At 35.5% G+C, this 14,848-nt stretch overlaps 1 protein-coding gene across 9 annotated transcripts in view; it reads left to right on the top strand.

Annotated features, from left to right (window-relative positions):
- SEPTIN10 (septin 10) overlaps window positions 1-14,848 on the top strand; it is a 78,437-nt gene that overhangs the window by 38,307 nt on the left and 25,282 nt on the right. For 6 of the 9 annotated variants that reach the window (XR_004903350.1, XM_036026640.1, XM_036026642.1 and 3 more), the window contains 4 exons: window positions 374-569; window positions 2,726-2,912; window positions 8,719-8,880; window positions 13,843-13,939. Coding sequence is in view for 8 of the 9 variants with exons in the window: in XM_036026640.1 (XP_035882533.1) it covers window positions 374-569; window positions 2,726-2,912; window positions 8,719-8,880; window positions 13,843-13,939 (642 nt within the window). In the remaining variant the exon portion in view is untranslated. The remainder of the gene's footprint in view (window positions 1-373; window positions 570-2,725; window positions 2,913-8,718; window positions 8,881-13,842; window positions 13,940-14,848) is intronic. The other 3 variants (XM_036026643.1, XM_036026646.1, XM_036026644.1) reach the window with 3 other exon arrangements.

Genomic DNA, 14,848 nt, shown 5'->3' with positions numbered 1-14,848 from the left:
CCTTGTGCTCACTTCATTCTTGTAAGTTGTGTGGTGCTCATGTTATCAATTTGAGATCATGATCACAGATTTTGTTCAGTTACTTAAATTTTATGAGTTTTGTTTTTCACCTGTACTGCTTTAACTTTTTGTTTGTTCTTTAAGCATTTCAGTACTTTAGAGTTCTGAGTAACTTAGCATACTTACTCATTTTTATATTCTGCTAATGACTTAGTGGACTGACCTTAGCATGTATTTCTTCCATGTACAACTCAGCCTTTGAAATATTAAAAATATTTGGGATCCTTGAAATCACTCTTAAGAGTTTACAGTTCTATTTTTTCTCATCCATCCTGTGCACCTGTGAAGATGTATGTACCTTTGTTTCCTTCAGGGGAGACTGGAATTGGAAAATCAACGCTGATTGATACATTGTTTAATACTAATTTTGAAGACCATGAATCCTCACATTTTTACCCACATGTTAGACTTAAAGCTCAGACATATGAACTCCAAGAAAGTAATGTTCGATTGAAATTGACCGTTGTGAATACAGTGGGATTTGGTGACCAAATAAACAAAAAAGAAAGGTACATGTTTTCTTCTTGTAGTAAAACAAGTTTTGTTGTTTTTTTTTTTTTAATTTCAGGGCATTTGTATTCTCTTGCCATGTGCTATGATTTGATTTTCTACTATAGAAATCCATACCTTTCCTCCCAGACTTTTAATTTTTTTAATCATTAAGCAATATTTTGTTCTGACTAACAAATTGACACTTTTATATTCAGTTACCTAATTTCTCTAGAATAGTTTGAAATGTGTCAAACTATTTTAATGAAAATATCTATTTCAGCAAAAATAGTTTTAATTATTTCCTGATATGCCAATTCATTGTATTTTAAGTGATTTGTACTAATTTTTAGGCAAGACTAAATTCAATGAGGGAAAAAAACAAGACATACAATGGCAAATATCTAATGGCCAAATCCATGGATTTTTTTTGAAATTCTAACCAAATTAGCCAGGTACATTATAATGCATTACAGGAAAGTTTTGATAATGAAGTCTTTTTTATATTATGTCATTATTCTGTGAAATTTAAACTAAGAAAAGGGGAAACAGACTGGGGTAAAGCAATAACTTTTGTTCTTATTCCTTTTTTAGAAAGTATGTATTTTCATTATTAGAGGTAATTTCCTGCTTTTCTAAAGTTTGCTTCAGAGAGAAAATATTTTGCATAATAGAGTTTTTACATAAAGAGTTGTGTAACTTATGTCAGCCTTTTTAGCATATTTGTGTGTTCTACTTTAAATTTCAAGAAATGATTTATGTGCACTTTTTGAAGAAGCTGATTAGCGACAGAGACAAAGGCCTGTGACATGTTGCTATAAGTCATACTAATTTTTAAAATAATTTTCTATATGGCGACCTTGTATGGCTTTATAAATTTATACTTTTTTTTTAAAAGATTTTATTTATTTATTTATTTTTAGAGAGGGAAGGGAGGGAGATATAGAGAGCGAGAGAAATATCAATGTGCGGTTGCTGTGAGTTATGGCCTGCAACCCAGGCATGTACCGTGGCTGGGAATCGAACCTGCGACACTTTGGTTCGCAGCCCGTGCTCAATCCACTGAGCTATGCCAGCCAGAGACATAAATTTATACTTTGATATCTGGCAATTTTGATGTTCTCATACATGGAATCTTTTAAAAGTATTTCATTTTCTATAGACATATTGATTTAACATATAGCAACTTCTGTAAATTCTCTGATTAATTTCAACAATTCATCTTTAATATTGTTTAGATTTTCTATGTATATACTAGTATAATTATAAATAATGACATTTATGTGTCTTTTCAATTCTTTTGCTTTTCTTTTTAAATGTTTTATTGATGTCTAATTTACATTAAAATGCACCAATTTTTTAAAGTGTATTATTCAATTAATTTTGACAAATGTATAGCTTTGTAACCAACACTGTTGTTAGAATATAGGAGAAGTTCAGTGTCTTGGGTACTTTCCTCACATGCATGTGCATGTGCACATCAGTGCTTCACCAAAGCCAGAAGGGGATCCCTTTCTAGATCTCCAGTACGTTCTGTTGGTGCAGCTTCTTTTTTCCAGTGTTCTTATCTATAAATTCTAGTTGCTTTGGCTTCCTTGAACTGCTATATATATCTCTTCAACTCAAAGAACTGGCCAGGATCTGTTCTGTCTTTGTTGCTATGCCCTGGAAACTGAAACCTGGGGCAAATTACTATGGACACAGCATATTATTTAACTGAGAAAAGGCATGAGTATCAATAACTTAAAAGATATTTAAGTCAAATTCCATAACTTCTTGCTTCTTGCATTAGATTTGTATGGCATAAAAATCAGTAACATATCAAGGAGGAAAGGCACGTATCAAATGAAAGTGTCAAATCAGAAATGCAGTTAAATGTGGGAGCCTTGTTAGAAAGTGATCCGTTATGTGAATGAATGTGAGAATGAAGCAATGTAAATTCAATATCACTTCTATAAAACAGTTTAAAACATGGGTTATCCTGATAGTTTTAAAGTACTACCTCTGTACATGCATATTTTGCACAATTTGTTTTATTACTTAAAGTTATCTGTTCAGCATAGATATTGTGTTTATTAATTGATGAAAATATAGATCTCAAACTTCAGAGTTACATAAATATCTTATTAAGGTAGCATGAATATGCATTCAATATTTAAATAATTATTATTTTTAGCTACCAACCAATAGTTGACTACATAGATGCTCAGTTTGAGGCCTATCTCCAAGAAGAACTGAAGATTAAGCGTTCTCTCTTTAACTACCATGATTCTCGTATCCATGTGTGCCTCTACTTCATCTCACCAACAGGCCACTCTCTGAAGACACTTGATCTCTTAACCATGAAGAGCCTTGACAGCAAGGTGGGTTTGGAAAAGGAATCAACTTATCCTGCTTTAATATTTATTTTGAATTATTAAAATATCTTTATGATAATATATGTATAACATTTATTTTGTGCATTTTTAAAACGTTTGATAAGTTTTAGTCTTAGGTTATTTTCCAGAGAAATTCAGTTTAAAAGATGAAATGCAAAGAAAAAACATTAATACAAAATTTTAGTTCTTTTTTAATGATTAAATTGCATGTCAGAATATGGGGATTCATTTACATATTCTTAAAAAATCTATCAGTACTACATTCCTTTTAAAATTTACTGAATAATACTCCATTTTATGGATATTTCATATTTTATCTATTCAACAGTTGATGGGCATTTGGGGTTTTGGCTATCATAAATAATTCTGCATGGTCACGTGTTTTTAGTTCTCTTGGCTGTATACCTAGGAGCAAAATTGCTGGGGCACATAGGGTATTAGTTTGTTTGCTAGAGCTCTATTTTGCTATAACAAAATACTACACACGAGAGGCTTAAATAACAAATTAATTTCCTCACAGTTCTGGAAGCTAGAAGTCTAAAACCAAGGTGTGAGTAGGTTTGGTTTCTTCTGAGGCCCCTCTCCTTGGCTTGCAAATGCATCCACAAACACTAATTTTGCTCTTGCTAAAATTGTTCGCTTTTGATGACATAACTTCTAAGGCCTTATCATATTAAAAAAAATTGAGAGAACGGAAAAACGGGTGTATACACACGCAGGACAGAAAATCCCTTTCTTCACGTTTGGTCAATAATACTTGGAAATTTCTTTTTAGAATCTTTATACCACTGGTATTTTATAATGGCCAGCATGTAGATGGACAGGGTACAACTAGGACTATCTGTTCCTCTCTATACAGTAAAAATCCTAGAGTCCAGAGTCCTGGTGGAATTTAGTTTTGGAGACTGGAAGTTCAAGATCAGGGTGCCAGCATGGTTGTGTAAGGGCCATCTTCCTGATTGCAGAGTTCTCACTGTGTCCTCACATGCAGAAAGGGCCATTTACATTTTTTAAATGTGGAATTTATTTGACAATAATTTTCCTTTATGGCACTCTTAAGTGAGAAGTTCATTGACAAAGATTAGTATCTAATGTTTTATCACATCATTGCAAATTATATTTTAATGTGAACCATACCAAGAAAACCTATTTTTAAATTTATAATCCAAGGAGATATATATAAATTCAGGGAGCTATAAAAAGACTATCTCCAAATGAACTCTCTTTGGATTTTTGTCTAAAAGGTGGTTGAAGGCTGCTGTCTTATACTAAAAAAATACACAGGTTTTCTGTAACCTCTGAGAGTATGAGAAATTCAGCTTTCATTATCCTGGCTAATAATTTTATGAGATAGTATTCAGAAAGCAAGGGCATTCTGGCCATTACTACTTTCTATATGGACATCACTGTGGAAAGCAAGAGGGCCTGCTAGGGAAGTCTTGGTACATAGATTTATTTACTTTTTACTAGTCATAGTCCCTGGTTTTAGCAGTAACTTGATGAAGCTTATATGATAGCCTATGCATTTGATAGATTTTCTAACCATTTAGCTAGTTATTTTCATTGTTCAATCTGTTTATATGGAAGTTTAATATTTATTAATGGAACATAAAAGTACGAATGTGTAACTTTATCTTAGCAAGACAGAAGCAATATGATGTAGTTTGTATAAATATCATAGCATTTGGTGTTAGTAAAGGCTGGTTTTAAATATTAACTCTGTCACTTAATAGCTATATGTTCCTGGATAAGTTCTTTAGCCCTCTAAGCCTCAGTCTCCTCATGTCTAAAATAAAACTAAGGAGTTATGTTGTGTCCTCCAGCCTATAGGTAGTGATGCTGTTGGTCAGGAATGCCTGAGGTATTCTTCCAAATGTATTTACTCATATTGTGAACCCCACAGATATCGCTCCCCGCTGCTGCTGCCACCACCAGGGTTGATGTCAAGGCTGGACCAACCCTTGTGGTTCTTATTATGATCTCAGGTTACACTTCAACAGAAAACCATCAGAAAACTTTGAAGAACAAGATTTGTCACTTGTAGATCCTAGAGGGTACACAGCATACCCAAGGACCTACAGGGAGGACAGGAGGAGAAAGGGAGGGAGTATGAACCTGGGGCTCTGTGTTTATTAGTGTTCAAGGATGGGGTGTATAGGGTTTTATGGATTGACTCTTTTTTTCCCCAATCTTATTTTTTTTTTATTGTTCAAGTACAGTTGTCTCCATTTCCCCCCTATTGCTCTTTGTCTTTGTCCCTGTGTCCTTTATACATGTTCCTAAAAACTACCCCCCCCCCATTATCCCCTCCCTGCTCCCCTCTGGTTAATGTGAATTTGTTTTTAATTTACTCTTTGTTTGCAAATATAAAACATAAGGGTGGGAGTTAGAACACAGGAAGGGAGATGCATTTTTTAGATTGCTCCAGCTTTCTAAAAGGGGAACTTCATGGGTGGGGCAGCCTGGCTCCTTACCTGGTTGTTTTGCTAGTAGCTTTGTCATATACCTGGGGATACATTTATGCAAGCTTGATGTCTTTAAAATGGATACCTTGGCAATCAAAAGCTTAATATCAGGCACTTTTATTACAATCAAAAAGCTTAATGTTAGGCACTTACTACACTGCAGCCTGCTTTCTGCTGTTTATTGTGGACACAATTATAAGTTTTTAACTTGGCATAATTTACTGAATATTCAAGTACATGATATTGAACTTGGCATAACTTTTTATGTACCATACTCTGACAAATTTACCATGAAAGCTGGATACCCATAATTTTAGAAAAGTTTTCTGTCAATTTTTCATGGGTAGTTAGAAAAATCTTTACTTTCTTTGGAGCATATTAAGACTAATAAATCCAAATATACCAATGAATCAGTGTGAAGTTGAAGAAGAGAAATTTAAGAATGGGAACTATGATTTTTACTTTTCACTTTCACCCTGAGAATTGTATTGATATCTTATTCTGTTGACACATATAACTAGTTAGCCTGAAATATTCTCTAAAAACAAACTAAATAAATAAATAACCAAATTCAAAAGCCTACAAACCCCTAAGTTTGTGTAGGCATCAGTCTTTTATGGAGACATTAATCTTAGAGAATTAGCTTTTTAAGTTAGTTAGCCTTCATGACCTCAATTCTCCTCTCTGAGAGGAGACCATCCACAAGTATCAGTTGGTCGTAAAATTTCCTTCCTTTGACACCTAGGCAGGAGTCATGACAGTGGGGCACAGATTGTGTAGATTCTTTGGTGAAAGGGAACCTGCTAAAATGAAGGAGAAGAAGAAACTTAACCTGTTTCATAGTTTTGTGAGGGATCAATCATCGTAATTACTTAGTGCTTAAATTACTAAGAAATTAAGTTAGTAAATTAAGCAAGCACTTTCAACGATATTTTACTTATTTGTCTATGACAGGATTTTATAAGACCTTGAGAGAAGAAAATGTGAGATTTCTAAACCAAAAATCAGATGAAAGATTAATATTATAAAAGGTGTACTTTTAATTCATTTTTAAGTATGTTTTATTAATTATGCTATTACAGCTGTCCTATTCTTTTTTCTCTCCTTTATCCACCTCCACCTGCCCATTCCCTTCAGCATTCCTCCATCTTACTTCATGTCCATAGGTCATACATGTAAGTTCTTTGGCTTCTCCATTTCCTGTACTGTTCTTAACCTCCCTATGTCTATTTTGTACCTGCCATTTGTGCTTCTTATTCCCTGTACCTTTACCCCCCACTCTGCTCCCCACCTACACCTACTGATAACCCTCCATATGATCTCCATTTCTGTGATTCTGTTCCTGTTCTAGTTATTTGCTTAGTTTGTTTGGGTTGCTGTTTTTTTTTTTCAGGTTCAGTTGTTGGTAATTGAGTTTATTGTGATTTTATTGTTCATAGTTTTGATCTTCTATTTCTTAGATAAATCCCTTTAACATTTCATAAAATAAGGCCTTGGTGATGATGAACTCCTTTAATTTGACCTTATCTGGGAAGCACTTTATCTCTCCTTCCATTCTAAATGATAGCTTTGCTGGATAGAGTAGTCTTGGATGTAGGTCCTTGACTTTTATGACTTTAAATGTTTCTTTACAGCCCCTTCTCCCCTGTAAGGTCTATTTTGAGAAATCAGCTGATAGTCTTATGGGAACTCCTTTGTAGGTAACTTGCTTTTCTCTTGCTGCTTTTAAGATTCTCTTCTTATCTTTAATCTTGAGTAATGTAATTATGATGTGCCTTGGTGTGTGCTTCCTTGTGTCCAACTTCTTTGGGACTCTGAGCTTCCTGGACTTATATGTCTATTTCCTTTGCCAAATTAGGGAAGTCTTCTTTCATTATTTTTTCAAATAAGTTTTCATTTTGTTGTACTTCCTCTTCTCCTTCTGGCACCCCTGTGATTCGGGTGTTGGAACATTTAAAGTTGTCCCAGAAGTTCGTAAGATTCTCCTCAGTTTTTTTGAATTCGTGTTTCTTCATTCTGTTTGGTTGAATGTTTATTTCTCCCTTTTGCTCCAGACTGTTGATTTGAGTCCTGGTTTCCTTCCCTTCACTGTTGGTTCCCTGTATTTTTTTCTTTATTTCACTTTGCATAGCCTTCACTTCTTCATTTTACTGCCATACTCAACCATTTCTGTGAGCATCTTGGTTACCAGTGTTTTGAACTCTGTATCTGATAGGTTGGCTATCTCCTAGTTGCTTAGCTCTTTTTCTGGAGCTTTGATCTGTTTTTTCATTTGTGCCTTTTTTTTTTTTTTGGTCTCGGGGCACTGGTTAAGTGTTACGGGGCAGAGCCTTAAGAATTCGTCAGGGCAGAGCAACCCACTTTGGTATGTTGTTGTGCTGTATTTGGAGGAGGGGTCCAAGAGGGAACAATGCTCTTGCTCAGCTCTCACCCTGCTTTCAAGAGACTGACCATTTCTTCCACTACAACAACCTCCATAGATTTTTACAGCCAGAGGTTCTGTGGCTTTATTTTCCCTGCACTGGGACCCTGAGTTCCACTGTCTGTCTCGTGCCCTGTTGTTCCTCCATTATCCACACGCAAATGTGGGAGCACCCAGTCTGCCAGTCACTGCCTTGCCACATGTCCTCTCTGCCCCGGCTTCCTGTCTCCACCCTTCCTACCAGTCTGGATGAATATTTCTTCTTTAACTCTTTGGTTGTTGGACTTCCATACAGTTTGATTTTCTGTCAGTTCTGGTTGTTTTTCATTTTTAAATTGGTTTTTCCTTCTTTTGGTTGTGTGAGGAGGTGAAGCATTCTATCTATACCTCATCTCTGCTGGAACTTAAAAAGATGTAGTTTTTAAAAGCACTTATTGTAAGGCCAGCATCTGTAGGAATGATTATGCAGGACCAGCATCTGTAGGAGTGACTGTGTGGGGTATGTGGTAAGAATGACAGCTAATGATTATGTAGGACAAGAGTTGGCAAGATTTTTCTTAAAAGGGCCAATTAGTAAACAACTCTAGGCTTCTCAGGCCACATGATCTCTGATGGAATACTCATATCTGCTATCATATTGTGAAAGTGGCCATTGACAACATGTAAATGAATAGGCCTAGCTGTGTTCCACATAATCTTTATTTATATAAATAAATATTTATTTATTTATATTAACCTTCATTTATATAAATATTTACTTACATGAGCTAGACTGTAGTTTGCCCATCCTGTGATCTAGGTTATGGAAATTTGTCAGAGATTTAGTGGGTTTTAATGCAGAAACTGCAGGATGAAAAAAATACATCTTCAATTATGTGATTTTGTTTTTCTTTATTCTTAATAGGTGAACATTATACCAGTGATTGCCAAAGCAGATGCAATTTCTAAAACTGAATTACAGAAGTTTAAGATCAAGCTCATGAGTGAACTGGTCAGCAATGGTGTGCACATATACCAGTTCCCAACAGATGATGAAACTGTTGCTAAAATCAATGCTTCAATGAATGTGAGCTCCTAACAATATTAATTGTTGTACATGTAGAAAATAAGTAATTTGTAGATAACATTGTTGCTAATATATTTTAACTGAGGCCTTCCAAAAAAACTCTAAACAAGGTAAATTTTCAAAAAGTCCAGTATAGAAAAATGTTCTGTTTTCTCAAGTTAGAAAAAGAAAAATAAGAAAATACTTTCTTTCCTCCCTACTTTCATGTAGGTGTGGCTCAGTTGGTTGGGCATTGTCCAGCAAACTGAAAGATCACTGGTTCAGTTCCTGGTCAGGGCACATGTCTAGGTTGTGGTTCCTTCTTAGTCGGGGCATATATGGAAGGCAACCAATAGATGTTTCTCTCCCTCTCTTTCTCCCTTCCTTCCCCTCTATAAATGAATGAATGAATGAATGAATGAATGAATAGTGATACATTGTTATACTGCAGTACTCCTTTTGTGGAACCACACTTCATTGCCTTAAAGATACTTTTCTTTATAAACAGGAGAAGACTTTATGGCCTTCTTTGGATGCAACAGAATCTTAAAATCTTTAAGGAGATCTTTCTAATCTGTTATTTAAATTCATTCTCCCTTACAGTGTCATGTGTACATACTAAATTTTCATAGAACTTTTAGTTTACAGCTACTGAAGGTGACTAAGTTCTTTGTGTGAATTTCTTCAGGCTACCACATTTGTTAAATATCTTGTTATATTTTGAAGTACCGTGGGTTTTAGAAACAGATTTAACCATATTCTTTTGAAAGTTATTACTGTCCTCTAAGCCTGCTAAGTCACCCACAATATTGGGTTAATAATACCTATCTTAAGGGTTATTGAAAAGATACAAATTTTTATAAATATTTTAAAATTTTTATTCATTTTTTTAGAGAGAGGGAGAAAGAGAGGGAGAGGAACATCGAGGTGTGAGAGAAACATCAATATGTTGCCTCTCTCATGTCCCCAACCAGGGACCAGCCCCACAACCCAGGCATGTGCTCTGATTGGAATTGAACCAGTCACCTTTTGGCTCACAGGCTGGCAGTCAATCCACACCAGCCAGGGCCAGAGGCTAAAACTTTTGTGCACTGCTTAGCATGTTGACATTCAGTAACTATTCATTCCATATCTCTTTTTTCCCTTTTTTGACTTTTCATACTCCCATTTATTTTAGGGTACTTAAACTAGATATATAAAAATCTGATTAATGTAATTATAAGTATAAGTAATCTTAATTCTTATGTGTCATATTGTCTTTATATCTAATTTTGTTTCTGTGTCCATCTGGAATATGTTTCAGAAGGGCACAGTTAAGAGACTAATAGTGTCACTTGTTAATACTAAATACAATACTTAATATTTTTTACATTAGTCTTTTCCCTTATATTAATCCTCAACTCCAGACAGTTTTCTCATTGACTCTGAATCAAGGTATGTTTTTTCAAAATTTTCTCCTTACTAAGCTAGTTCTTCCTCTCTGCTTGATTCATCTTTAGTCTGGGTTGTATCTTCCTGCTAACAGTGATCTTTCATTTCTCTAAATTTCTGTAACATTTATTATATTTAGCATTAGTTTGGGACTTAAATATTATTTTATATTAGTATCATGTCTATGTACAAATGAAATATAGATGTATATATAATCTAGTTGCATATATGTGTTATATGTATGTGTATATATATTTATATATTTACACGCACACACATACATACTGTGGTCAGGCACAAGTAACACCCCCCCCTTTTGTTCTTTTAAAGATTTTATTTATAGAAAGAAGAGAAGGAGGGAAACATCAATGTGTGGCTGCCTCTTGCGTGTGACCTACTGGGGACCTCTCCCAAAACCCACACATGTGCCTTGACTGGGAATCAAACCTGCGACCCCTTGGTTCACAGGCTGGCACTCAATTCACTGAGTCTCACAAGCCAGGGCTATGCCCCTTTTTTAATTACAAAATCTTTAGCATGTAATTCTGTAACATAATATCATGCTAAAGCACACCATTATGACATTTTAGGTAAAACATTTAAATTAAAAATATAAATTAATTATGCCTGTATTATTACTGTAGCAACCACACTCAAGCAGGCATTACATATATATGAGTTTGTTTAGAAAAAGTCCAACCATTGTTAATATAATGAGAACAGTTTCTGCGACATTAGTATAACCTGGGAACCCAAGAGAGTGGACTGGGATACACATGTGTGGACAATGACAACTTCACTTACTAGTCAGTGGGGGAGGTAGATACTCATTTGGTGAGCATGTGTACTGTGTGACTGTTGCACTTAAAATAACTGAGCAAGTAGAACAATGAATCTACATCAGCTTTTCTGTTAAGCTTGAACATTCCTCCATGAAAACTGTTCAGATGATTCAGAATGCTGCAGCTATTGGCAACTGGTGATAGGCAGCTTCATCACAACAATATGCCCGCTCATTCATCACATCTTGTGCAGTTTTAGTAAAACATGAAATCACCCAGATGACTCAGCACCTCTACAGCCCAGATTTGGCAGCCTGTGAATTCTACCTTTTCTGAGAACTAAAATCACCTTTGAAAAGGAAAAAATTTGAGACCATCAGTGTGATTCAGGAAAATACAATGGGGCAGCTGATGGCAGTTGGGAGAACTATGTGAGGTCTCTAGGTCCGTATTCTGAAGGGAACTGAGGTGTCATTGTCTAATGTTTCTTGTATCTTCTATCTTCTTCAATAAATATCTCCATTTTTCATATTAGATGACTGCATTCTTTTTGGAGTCTGTGTGTTGTTGGGGGGGCTTGTATTTCTTCACCATTATCCTTTTATGCCAGAGATAATATTGAGGGAAATAATACCTATATTACTTATACTGGAATTTTTAAAAATATATTTTATTAATTATGCTATTACAGTTGTCTGATTTTCCTCCCTTTATTGCCCTCTGCACTGCACACCCCCCCTCCCACCTGCATCACCCCCCCTTAGTTCATGTCCATGGGTCGTATATATAAGTTCTTTGGCTTCTACATTTTCTATACTATTCTTAACCTCCATTTGTCTATTTTCTACCTACCATTTATGCTACTTATTCCCTGTAACTTTTCTCCCATCCCTCCAACCCTAATCCCACTGATAACCCTCCATGTAATCTCCATTTCTCTGATTCTGTTCCTGTCCTAGTTGTTTGCTTAGTTTTTTGTTTGTTTTAGGTTCTGTTGTTGTTAGTTGTGAGTTTGTTGCCATTTTACTGTTCATATATTTGATCTTCTTTTTCTTAGATAAGTCTTTTTAACATTTCATATAATAAGGGCTTGGGGATGATGAACTCCTTTAACTTAGCCTTATCTGGGAAGCACTTTATCTGCCCTTCCATTCTAAATGATAGCTTTGCTGGGTAATCTTGGATGTCGGTCTTTGACTTTCATGACTTTGAATACTTCTTTCCAGCCCCTTCTTGCCTGTAAGGTTTCTTTAGAGAAATCAGCTGGAAGTCTTATAGGAACTCCTTTGTAGGTAACAGTCTCCTTTTCTGTTGTTGCTTTTAAGATTCTCTCCTTATCTTTAATCTTGGGTGAAGTAATTATGATGTGCTTTGATGTGTGCTTCTTTGGGACTCTGAGCTTCCTGGACTTCCTGGAAGTCTATTTCCTTTGCCAGATTGGGGAAGTTCTCCTTCATTAAGTTTTCAATTTCTTGCTCTTGTTCTTTTCCTTCTGGCACCCCTGTGGTTCAGATGTTGGAACATTTGAAGTTGTCCCAGAGGTTCCTAAGCCTCTCCTCAATTTTTTGAATTCTTGTTTCTTCATTCTGTTCCAGTTGACTATTTATTTCTTCTTTCTGGTCCTAACCATTGGTTAGAGTTCCAGTTTCCTTCCTGTCATTGTTGATTCCTTGTACATTTTGCTTCATTTCACTTTGTCCTCTATTTTGCCACCCATACTCAATTCTGTGAGCATCCTTATGGCCAGTGTTTTGAACTCTGCATCTGATAGATTGGCTATCTCTTCATTGTTTAGTTGTATTTTTTTTTCTGGAGCTTTGACCTGTTCTTTCATTTGAGCCATATTTTTTTGTCTCCACGCACCTGTTACGTAGTCAGGGATGGAGCCCTCCATATTCGCCAGTGGGGGGTCAATGCACATCACTGCTTTGTGGCACTGTATGTGGGGGAGGGGTCCTAGAGGGAACAATGCACTTACTTGTTTAGCTACCGTCCCGATTTCAGTCACTTCTCCCACATCCCCCAGGCAAATTGGGCCCTCCTGGTGCTGATTCCTGGGTGGGTGGGTTTGTGTACATTCTAGGACCCTGTGGGTCTCTTCAACAAATTCTTGTGAGGCTAGGAGTTTCTGCTGCCACTGCAACCCCCATAGGTTTTTTCAGTCAGAGATTTTGAGGCTTTCTTTCCCTGCTCTGGAATTCTTGGTTCATTTCGATGGTCTGTCTTTCTCCCCAATTTTTCCTCCCAGTTTATCTGCGCACAAATGTGGGACCGCCCAGCCTGCCAGCTGCTGACTACCCCACCCAAGTCCTATAGCCACTGCCTTGCTGTGAGTCCTCTCTGCCCCAGCTGCCTGTCTCTGCCCCTCCTGCTGGTGTGGATGAGTGTTTCTTTTTTTACTACTTAGTTGTCAGGCTTCCATACAGTTTGATTTTCTGGCAGTTCTGGTTGCTTTTGGTTTTCAAATTTGTTGTTGTCCTTCTTTTGGTTTTGCAAGGAGGCACAGCATATTTACCTACACTTCCATCTTGACTGGAAGTCTGGAATTTTTTTTCTTTGTTTTATTTCTATAGCATAATACTTTTTGTGTGGGAGGATATTCAATAAATTTTTTTCTTTATAGGGTCTGAAAATGACTCTTATAGTAGAATTGGCACATATTCACTGTCAAGTTTGAAAATCTGAGGCAGAGCAGATCATTTGATTTTAATAATTTTAATAAATTTGCTGTTTAATTAATTTCCCCTGTTATATTGTGGTTTATTTCTAGGGACAGTTGCCATTTGCTGTTGTAGGAAGTATGGATGAGGTAAAAATTGGAAATAAGATGGTCAAAGCTCGCCAGTACCCTTGGGGTATAGTACAAGGTAAATGAGATAAACAATGACTAGAACTATTTTGTAGTCTCAAAGTTGCATTCAATGCATTCTTTGAAGTGATGGTTATTTTTTATTATGATTCATTGTCAGAAAAATTGGCCATGTTCAATTTAATCAAGTCTGTAGAGACCAGGTAGAGCTTCCCCATTACCTGCTCAGGTGTACCAAGACATTCAGAAGGTGGGACAAACTGATCAGGCATTTTGAATAAAATTTGAGTGTAAATAGTAGTGTTTAAACATGATACATAAACTAATTACTAGGTAATTCTAGGGTACAATAAACCATTGTATAAATTTATATATTTTACTACAAAATATTGGCAATTATTTCCAAAATAAACCAGTCAACCAACTAAAAAAAATGTTAGGATTTATTTAGCATTATAGTGAGTAAGTAATTAATACACTGTGGTTCATTTACTTGTTATGGTAATGAATGGGGAATGGATTGCCCTTGGTAATACCAGTTTCACAATGCTGATTTTTAAATTGACAAATTTTATAATGCATGAAAAATATTAAAAAGTTTAACATTTTAATGTATAAAATATTTAAAAATAACTGTGCTTAAACAGTAATATATTCATCTGTAGTCTTCTAGTCACCATAAATGTAGGAGAACCATGTAAGTTTATTCACTAACTGTCTAACACAGGATTGTAAATGTGGCATTGTGTAAAAAGAACTTGATAGTTATAGTATACACAGATGGGACTATTAAGTATGCAGAATTTATTACTTTGAAGTTTTACTTTGAAGTGAAACAATGTTAGATATATTTTCAGCACTATGTTAAGTATCCTGAATGTGGTTTGTGAACTTCTAACATTGTATTAGTGAAATAACTGGAGAACATAGTAACATTATACAGTGCATTTCTTTCACATTTTTTTGT

The sequence above is a fragment of the Phyllostomus discolor genome, chromosome 5 (assembly GCF_004126475.2).
Source record: "Phyllostomus discolor isolate MPI-MPIP mPhyDis1 chromosome 5, mPhyDis1.pri.v3, whole genome shotgun sequence".
Taxonomy (NCBI): Eukaryota; Metazoa; Chordata; class Mammalia; order Chiroptera; family Phyllostomidae; genus Phyllostomus; species Phyllostomus discolor.
This window is presented reverse-complemented; position numbering and strand designations above follow the sequence as displayed.